This window comes from Schistocerca americana, chromosome 2, assembly GCF_021461395.2.
Source record: "Schistocerca americana isolate TAMUIC-IGC-003095 chromosome 2, iqSchAmer2.1, whole genome shotgun sequence".
Taxonomy (NCBI): domain Eukaryota; kingdom Metazoa; phylum Arthropoda; class Insecta; order Orthoptera; family Acrididae; genus Schistocerca; species Schistocerca americana.
The window spans coordinates 534,122,762-534,133,361 of record NC_060120.1 but is presented as its reverse complement, the minus strand read 5'-3'; the positions used below and the strand labels follow the sequence as shown (position 1 = coordinate 534,133,361).

The 10,600-nt window shown below is 41.3% G+C and overlaps 1 protein-coding gene across 1 annotated transcript in view; it reads right to left on the bottom strand.

Moving 5' to 3' along the window:
• Window positions 1-926: 926 nt before the first annotated feature.
• Window positions 927-10,600, bottom strand: part of LOC124593747 (mitochondrial uncoupling protein 4) — a 431,970-nt gene continuing 422,296 nt past the window's right edge. Inside the window, exon 8 of the mRNA XM_047132083.1 lies at window positions 927-1,395. Within this exon, the coding sequence (XP_046988039.1) occupies window positions 1,221-1,395 (175 nt within the window). The 3' untranslated portion in view covers window positions 927-1,220. The remainder of the gene's footprint in view (window positions 1,396-10,600) is intronic.

Below are 10,600 nucleotides of genomic sequence, written 5' to 3'. Positions count from 1 at the left end.
CTCAACAACACACAGGCTGAGTCAGGTATAATGTTGCTTACAATTTTCTTACAAATAGCAAGCAGTCCAATAAACATTCACATTCAAATAAACTGCAAGAATATCTTGCCAGGTCACAACAAGTACTTAATAAAAGACATATTAAAATAGCTATCTGTGAAATTACTTTATGATATACAAATTTCCTTTTTGACAGGTGAGCTTAACCACACACTAAAATTATAATGCTGTTGCATTTCAATCTCCCTTTTTTTTCTTTTCTTCATTTTGTAGCGATTAATGAATTTTAAAGGATATTTTATCCTGCCTGAGATTACACAATGACGTGAAACATGCAGACACAACATTCAGTGATGAGAAAAAAAAAAAAAAAAAAAAAAACATGGAAGTATGTTACCCTCTGGGAGCAGAAATCCCTATACACTGTCTATGGCTGTACCATAGTTCTCATTATATGATGACCACGTGTTTTTCTAGTACTTTTGAGGAAACCAACACTTGTATTTATACTTGCAATAAAAAGTTAAAAATAACAACTGTAACAGAATGTTGGCACTAACTTGTGATTTGATACAAATCGGATCATATCTAATAGTACACACCAGGAATGTCCAGAAAAGTCTCTGTTCATTTATTTATATTCCTGGAGAAAATAATACTACAGATTATTTGATCACTCAATATTCTCAGACATTGGACCCTGATAACAATAATTTTGCTTGGAATTCTACACCAGATTTATCTTTGTAGTAGTATTTTATACACAGTAGAGCATAAATCAGGTGCAACAGGTGAAGTGTGGTTGTAACATCCAGTTCAGTTTACCTTAAGAGATTAATTTACAGGAGTCTTGTGTATTAAACAGGCAAACTGTTTACTGTGCTCTTATTTACATTTTTTCAAATAATAAATACCTCCTTGCATTATTTTGCTGCTAATGAATAATTATGAAAATTTGTATTTGATAAATGATACCTATAACTTTTGTAATTTTCTGATACAACTGATGAAACTCTATGAAGAGTAGTGTCTGCAGCTGGGGTAGCTGATACTACTTTACAGAAATATTTTGTGGCCTTCACAGCCTGTATGAACTTTTGTGCAGAACATACTAAAACATAATGTAACTATGAACAAAGTTATGAACAAAATTACTATTGTACAGTACACACAAAATAATGAAAGTTGTAGAGAGTGGTAATAATACACTGCTTTCTTATTCAGAAAGCTGAACCACCTATGGTATGTCGTATTTGCTCAAAAGACAACCAGAAAGTTAAGGACCATGGAGCCATGCGAATCCACACTGGAAGAAAACCTTTGTAGAGTGCCAAAAATCCTTCATTTTGAACTGTTTTCACCAAGCAATCAAGTGAAGACTTGTAGACTATCCCTCTGAAACAAAAGAAAGTGAAACATTTAATTTTAGGTGCTGAAATATGTTATAAAGCCAGGAGTTTTTTTCAAGACACAAAGATGGCCTCCAAAAAATTCCTGTACATTACAATCAAAATGTATTTTTTAAATTTCTGTTCCAATGAGTGGTTATGGTGTAGGAAGAGTGGGTGAAAGTAATATAGGCATGTGGATGTGTATGTTACTCAGACCAAAATGTGACTAGTAAGTTCAATTGATCCCACCTCAAGGAAAACCAGTACCTCACAAAACTGCAGAATAACTGCTGGATAAAGTCAGATGTTGGTATGCACTGCTGAAAAAGTCTATGTATGCTGATGAATACATTTAGGAAAAAGTGATTGTCAAACTATAAATAAATCCAAAGTATTCTGTCCGGAGAACCAAGAGTAAATCAAAAGTTCTTCAATAAAGCATTCAAGACATTCTGAGGAAGGATAAATTTCATTAATTCACACTATAACTTACATGTCCCTATCAAAAAATGCTCCTGGCAGCAGACTGTTAATGTGTGCTTTGTTTTCAAAGTAGATAAATGATTACTTTTCTCTGTTGGCACTAATTTTCATATCACTAGAGAGGTCAACAGACAGCAGCTGTACTATTTGTCCAAGAACAAACCTTCTTGATACAAACATCACAAACAGTAGAGGTCAAACTGAGTTACAGACTGTTGTAGTATAGGGGATAATCATATCACTGGCTCACAATTTTCAAAGACACTATGGATGGTAAAACTATCTGATAATGTTGAGGGAAAAATTGATAGCTGAAGTTAGACAAGACTGAAACATATACAGTAAGATATATGCCCATACAGTATGATACTTTCTAGACAACACATCAGAATAAGTGTTAGTCAAAGATGAGCTTTTAAATGGACCCTATCCTCATCAGATTTGAATCTGATAGATTACACTTTCTGATATTGTCAGATTCTCTCACTTACAGCATAAAGATTTAAATGTAGATCATTGCGGTAAAAGCACTGAAGATTTATGCATATCTCTTGGTCTACTCATTTGTGGAATTATACAGACAGGACATTGAACACAAATTGCACTTTAATATATGGTGGAGGACACAGGCATCTGTGGAGTGGGGGTGGAAGTGGTAGGAGGGGGGGCAGGGGGGGGGGGGGGGGGGGGGAGCAAAACTAAAATTGCCATTTTGAATTTAATCGGTTGGTCAGTTTTGAGACTAAGATAACATAATGCTACAATTGGCTAGACAAGAGATTTAGCAGAAAAACTGCTACACATGTATAAGAACTCTGAAATGAATAAAATAGACTTCACAGCATATGTGCAGGCGAATCAGCTCACTCCAAAAACCACCTGTTCTGTGAAATAAAAATGTGGATAAGCGTCATATACTCTGGAATGGTTTATGATTCTTGAGGGACATTCTACACCAACACACTAGGTTTTGCTCTTCGCAGGCTTCTTCCTTCCTAAACAATTACAGTATACAACTGCAAAACTACAGACAGCAAACTAAACTGTAGAGAGACTACATTGCAAGACAGACCAAGTGCAAATCTTGTCTACAGGACAACATTATCAAATAAACACATCTATTCTCAGCTAGTCTTAGGATCTTCTTTCTGTCATTCATCACTGCTTTTACCTATGGCAGTGATTTCTGTATATGAAAAATGACAAGTTGACTTGTGTTTCAGAGTCACATCAAACTGCAGCTCACCTATAATTGGCTGCAAGTCATTTCAAAGGTCAGAGGAAGACAAGAGCATATAATCTGCAATAGGACTGTAAGTAGTAAAGCACCACGGTGTTCAAACCATCCATAGGAACAAGCACAGCTTTACTTTCTTAAATTAATTAGAGAAGCCATTCTGCAAGAATACAACATATTAAAATAAAAAAAACTAAATAAACGTGATAAAACAAGAAGTGCTGGAGTTCAGCAGTCCTGCAGTGTCAGATTGAAATCTATGGAACAAAAACATGTCGTTATAGCAATGTGTGTGTTTTGTTAGTACTATAGCGCCCTGGAGCATGGGAGGCAATGTTAGGTGATGACAGTAGGTCTGCATGGTCAGATCTAGCTGATTCACAGTGCATGTGTGGTTGAGCAGTGGCTGGGAATGACGGCCTGTGGGATGCCCAGAGGTGCCAGTGAAACATTATTAACAAAATACATCTTTATTACTGAAAAATACACAGTTGTCTGGAGTCTCATGCTGCTTCCTGCAGTGAAACAGAAGTACACCCTGCCAGGAATGTGCCAATACCAACTCATGGCATGCAGTCTCGTCCTGCAGGGGAACAGTGGCATCAGCACCAAGTGACATGAGGGGGCCACTGGCGATGCCAGTGGTGTGGCATCACGTGTTCTGGCCATGGCTTTTAGCAGTTACAGAAAAAGAGTACTGGGGATTGCCTGATCACACCATAGACTGTGTGCAAACTCAAGGCAGGACAACAACAGTCAGCATTGAAGTCTGCTCATAGGAATAGAGGGTGGGCGGTAGCAGTTCCAAGTCCCCACGATGATGAATGATAAAGTGCTCCCTGGATCCAGTGGTTAGGCCCCAGGAGGCACATTGGATGATGGTGCCCACAGCTTCCCATCAGTCTTGAATAGGATGGTAGTGCTGCAGCTCACAGTGGTTATGTTCCCTTGGGCTCACTATTCCATCAAAGACTGTAGATGTAATGTAAATGGATAGATTTAAAAAAATTATCACCAAGGAGTGGCAGGGGAAAACATGAACACACACACACACACACACACACACACACACACACACACACACACACACACCACCACCACCTGGTGAGGAATGACTACTAGTATGATACACACACAATGTGTGTAATATCAATGAGCATGCTGTCCGTGTGTAGAAAGGGGAAGGCACGTGATCCATCTAAGTTTGACCGAGGGCAGATTTTGATGGCCTGGAGGCTCCCCACAAGCATTTCCGAAACTGCATGGCTTTTTGGGTGTTCAAGGATTGCTGTGGTGAGTGTCTTCAACACATGAGGAAACCAAAGTGAAACCACATCCAGACATCATGGGGTTGGGCAGTCACCACTCATGACAGATGTTGGATGTCTTAGGCTGGGTGGACTGGTAAAACAGGACAGGTGGTGAACTATGGCAGAACTAACATCAGACTTTAATGCTGCGCAGAATACAAGTGTGTCTTAATACACAGTGCCCCAAACACTACTAATGATGGGCGTCCACAGGTGACGACTCATGCATGTGCAAATGTTAACGCTACAACATTGGCAACTCAACTGAAATGGGCATGTGACCATTGGCACCGGACATTGACACTGTGGCAGAGCATTGCATGGTCTGATGAATCCCAATGCCTTCTTCATCATGCCAATGGGATGGCACAAATCTATCATCTTCCAGGGGAACAGCACCTTGAGCCTTGCACTGCAGAACAGAGACAAGCTGATGATGGCTCCATTATGCTCTGGGGAACATTCACATTGGTATCCACGGATCCAGTGGAGTTCGTGCAAGGCACCATGATGGCCAAGGAGAATTGCACACTGGGTTGCATACCACGTACACCCCTTCATGTTGACCATATTTCCCAACTGCAACACCATTTTTCAACAAGATAATGCGTCATGTCATAAGGCCAGGAGTGTGATGGAGTGGTTCAAGGAAAACAGTGGTGAGTTTGAATTGATGTGCTGGCCCCACAACTCACGAGATGTGAACCCAGTCAAACACTTTTTGAATGTGATTGAAAGTGGCATCACACCTCATCAGTCCTTCCATGGAATTTATGGAAATTAGGTGACTTGTGTGCACAGATGTGGCGGCAACTCTCTCCAGCAGCCCACCAAGGCCTCATTGCTTCCATGCCAGAACACATCACTGCTATTATCTGTGCAAAAGCTGGACATACTGGCTATTAGTTCTGGCTGATCAGTGTATGTGGTAGACAAGTGAGGCATGGCTGTTATGTTCTAGAGCATGCTGTGCAACAGGATATTGTATACTGCCAGTGTACACCCTCTATCTATGCCCATTCATCCTAACCAGTAACTTGGTGGTAATCATAGCAATGTAGAAGGCTCAACAGTGTTTACAAAACAGCTGGTACATGATGTGTGAGATTTCACAGGTGGCTCTCCATTTGATAGTATGTTTTGCTAGTTACAGGGGTGCTGTAGGTGGAGGTAGAAGGGTGCACAGGGCAAGACTTACATAGGGGATGGTTACAAGAGTAGAAGCCACAGGGTAGGGAACTGGGTGCAGAAGGAGCATAGGGTCTGACCAGGATATTGTGGAGATTGGGGGACAACAGAAAGCTATTCTAGGTTTGGTGGACCTGATTTCAGGGCATGATTTTAGTAATTCATAGCCTTGTTGAAGTAGCTGGTTAATATATTCAATAGAAGGATGGCACCAACTGACAAGAAGTGTGCTCCTAAGGTTCTTTTTTTTCCAAGGGATGAGTTGTACCAGGATTGGATGTGATGGCCTGGGAAATTTGCTTTTGAGGTAGGCTGGTGGGGTAATTGCATCCAGTGAAGGCTGGTGTGAGAATGGTGGTGTTTTGCAGTAAGGAGTTTTCATCTTAACAAGTATGTTTGCCTCAAATGCCAAGGCTGTACAGGAGGAAACATTTGATGTTGCAAGAATGGCAACTGTTGCTTGCTAGTAAGTCAATTAGTAAGTGAATTGTGTGTCTGGCCCTCTGCAGGGGTGAGGTCAATGTCATGGAAAGTGAAATGAGACTTGGAATACAACCATGCGAAATTTAATTGGGAGAATGTATTTACATATTTCAAAAATTTTAACAACTCAGCATCCTCATGCGTCCACATCGCGAAGATGTCATCAATGTATCTAAAACAGAACAGTGGTTGAAGGCTAATGGAACCCAGAAAACTCCCTTCCAAGTGACCCATGAAAAGGTTGGCACAGAAAGCAGCCGTCCATGTTCCCATGGCTGTGCCCCTGATCTGTTTGTGTATCTGTCTCTCAAAGGTAAAGTAGTTTTTTTGTAAATATAAAATTGATTAAGGGAATAATAGGTTTGGAATCACGTAACTGCTGGTTGAGGTAATGTTCAGCAGCAGACAGGCCATGTACATGGGGAAGATTGGTATTAGGGAGTTAGCATCAGTGGTGATAGGTGTGGTTTTGGATAACTTGTAACTGTATGGCTGAAATGGTAAAAAGAGATGCAGGAGATTTAATGTTGTACGGGGTGCAGATGAAATGTTGGATGTATCCAGTTTGGTATTGCAGCTGTGGGATGATGGTAGGTATTTGATAGGCAAGGAGAGGTACTGAGAACACCAGTGACTAAGAAACTGATGAAGTAAAGTAGAGCATATCATGTTTCTGGTTGAATCCAACTTAACTAATTACGGACAGGATTGATATTGTCACAGAAGAAGCTGAGTAGCACAGTCACTGTGGTGTAGTGGTTATGATACTAGACTGTTGCATGGAGGGTTGTGAGTTCAAAACTCACCTGAATTGTTAAAATTTTAATCTCTATATTTAGTTCGAGTACATTCTAGAAGTATCCACAAATGTAAAGAATCAGTGTACAGGAATGTTGTGTAACTGTATATATACCGTATGTGTTCTGGCTGGAGGCAGTTCGCTCTCCGTTCTTGTATGTGCAAGTGATGGATAAACCTTTGTTAAGTGAAGTTAGTGTTTGTCATTCACCTAATTACACCTTCTTCTACGTGACATTATTCTGAAGGAGACTCTGGGTATTGGAACTTGTGATAGCACACATTATTGACAACACAGTGGCTCCCATCAGGCCAAGACAGAGCCACCGTATACGTGGTGAGGAACCCGAGTTTAGCCACATTCAACAGACTGCAATCTATCGGAGACAGAAGAAGAAGAGGATGTCACAATGATAGCAACTGTGTGGCACCACATGAGACATCCTTCCAGGTTCTCTGGTGATGATGGCCAAGATCCAAACAAGTGGCTGAAGGTATATGAGCGTATAGCCAAATTTAACAAATGGGATGACACCGTGTGTTTGGCTAACATATTCTTCTACTTGGAGGGCACTGTCAACAATGGTATGAGAACAATGGGAAGAAGTTCACAAGCTGGGAAGCATTCCAGGCAGAACTGTGCAAGTATTTCGGTGACACACAACGACAGAATTGCAAGGCTGAAGATAAATTAATGTGCAGGGCACAGCGTCCAGGAGAAACAACAGCATCCTACATTCAAGAGGTCTTGGAGCTGTGTAAAATAGTGGATCTTTGAATGAAGGAGGAAGATAAGGTTGCACATCTCATGAAGGGTGTTGCTGAGGACATGTATCAAGCCCTACTTCTGAAGGAAGTTTCGACAGCAGCTGACTTCATAAATGATGTCAGTATATTGTGACAATGCACAAAAATGAATTACACACAAGAAGTCTGAACAGTTTCCAAATGTCGTATCAATGTCTGTGATGGAGGAAGCAACTGGTTCCACTAGTGTTCTTCATCAGATAGAGAGAGAGGAGGTTCAGAAGGTACTTGGATTGAACGGCGAGCAAACAGACCGAGATGCTTCAAGAGGTCATAAGGGAGGAAGTGGAACAGACATTGAACCTAATCTCTCATCCTTAATTTCCCTTTAAAACAGTAAAAAAAGTCAAGACCCAGGCAAAGTTACGTTCCTACAATGCGACATGAGGACCTGTTTGGCAACCAAGGAAGACTGATGTCAGGAGGACCCAGGATAATCAATCAGTATGTTTCCACTGCGGATGACTGGAACATCTGGTGTGCTATTGTCGAGAAAGCCAGTGGATATTTGATGATGCCTGCGCCAGAAGACAGCAGACCGATTGTAGCCGAAGCCAATTCTGAGATGATGAAGATAAACTGGAAGATGTAGGTGCAGGACGATGTAGGTCACCATCGCCGCAAGATAGCCACTGGAGAGGATGCTCCCCAAACACACCGATCAAGGTCCCCATTGCTGTTTAGAAGCTCCAGCCGATCACCGAGCCACCACAACCTGGAAAACTAAAGGGTGCGACCTTCCTTGGATGTAAGGCTGCTGAAGAGAAAAATCCTCTGCCACCGATCTCTAGAAAAACGATAGGAAACTATGTTGATATCCTCATGGATAGCTGACCACCCCAAGCTCTTGTGGACTCTGGAGGATCATATTCAGTCATTTCGGGGAAGTACCATTGCCAGTTGCAGAAAACCATATTCATCAACAACAAAACATCTCTGCTGAAGGTGGCTAATGGGAAATATGTAAAACCTACAGCAAGATGTGTCACTCATGTGGGTATAAGTGGCCGTACACAGCCTTTAGAATTCATCATCTTACAAGAGTGTAGTCATGACGTCATTCTTGGATGGGACTTTTTGAAAGCTTCTCAGGCAATTATAGATTTTGGTCGCTCAAAGATTATGCTGTGGACAGGAAGATGTGCATCCGAGTGTGTGGAAACTGTGTGCTGGATGAAGTGATCATTCCTGCAGTCAGCGCTAGAAAGGTAACAGTCATATGTCATGCCATGCATCAACCCATGGATCTTATAGTGGAATGTAAGAGAAGAATATCACTGAAGAACAGCTTGGTCATCCCAGCCTCTGTCGTCTCATTTAAGAACGGATTCGGTGAATTGTGGATAGTTAACTGTCAACGAGAACCGCAGAGCCTTCCAAGATGCATGTGCCTAGCAAAAACTAAGCCATTAATTGCAGAACAGCTGAGCATCATAGAAACCTCCCATGCCTAGTCTGTGGGTGAAATTAATGCTACCACTAGGAGACAAGATCTTCAAGCTTGACTATCACCAGAGCTCATTACGGAACAACAGAAGAAGCTACTTGCCATTCTTCAAGAGTTCTCTGAATGCTTCAATCCACAGGTGAAGAGCAAATTAGACAACTCGATGGTGAAACACTGGATTACTACTGGAGACCATCGAGCAATAAGCCAGAGAGCATACCATGTGTCAGCAACAGAACGTCGAATAATTCGCGATGTGATACAGAAAATGATAAAGAATGACATCATTCAGCCTTTGCAGAGCCCACGGTCATCACCAGTGGTTCTCGTCAGGAAGAGGGATGGCAGTTGGCACTTTTGTGTTGATTACAGGAAGTTTAATAAGATAACTAAAATGGACGTTTACCCCCTTCCACAAATTGACAATACACTAGATTGTCTGAAGGGGGCTAAGTTTCTCTCAACCATGGACATGTACTCAGGATACTAGCAAATCGAAGTAGATGAGGCCGATTGTGAGAAAACTGCTTTCATAACACCTGAGGGCCTGTGTGAGATTAAGGTAATACTGTTTGGTTTATGTACTGCACCGGCAACTTTTGAATGGACGATGGATAATCTTCTAAGTCACATAAAGTGGACGATGTGTCTTTGTTACTTAGATGACAGTGTTCTCAGAGACATTTGATGAACACATAAGTAGACTGAGAGCCATTCTTAAGTGTCTCCAACAAGGCAGACTGAAACTTAATCCAAGAAAGTGTCTCTTTGGAGAAAAAGAAATCAAAATACTTGGACACCTTGTGTCAAATGAAGGTGTGCAGCCAGAGCCAGAAAAGGTGAGATCTATAACAGAATTTCCTATTCCTAAAAGTATTACAGATGTGAGAAGCTTCCTTGGATTATGTTCTTATTACCGTTGTTTTATCAAAGACTTTTGTATCAAAGCCAGGCCACTCCAAGAGATGTTAAAAGTCGATGCTAAATTTATCCCGGGTGGTGCTCAACAAGATTCTTTCGATATGCTGCAAAAGCTCTGATGATTGATCCTGTAATTGGTCTGTGTGATGAGAGAGCACCTACAGAACTACACACACATGCCAGTGGGTATGGGATCAGTGCTGTTCTAGCACACATTTCTGATGGAAAAGAGAAGGTTATATAGCCTATGCTTCTAGAACACTTACAAAAGCCAAGATAAACTACTCAACTACAGAAAGAGAATGCCTTGCTGTGATCTGGGCCTTGTGCAGATTTCGACAGTATCTCTATGGAAGGCCATTCACAGTTGTTACAGACCATCATTCACTTTGTTGGTTGACAGATCTTAAGGATCCAACAGGACAACTTGCCAGGTGGGCACTACATCTTCAAGAGTATGACATTACCACAGTGTACAAAAGTGGAAGAAAACACCAAGATGCCAACTGCCTCTCAAGAAACCCAGTGCAAGACC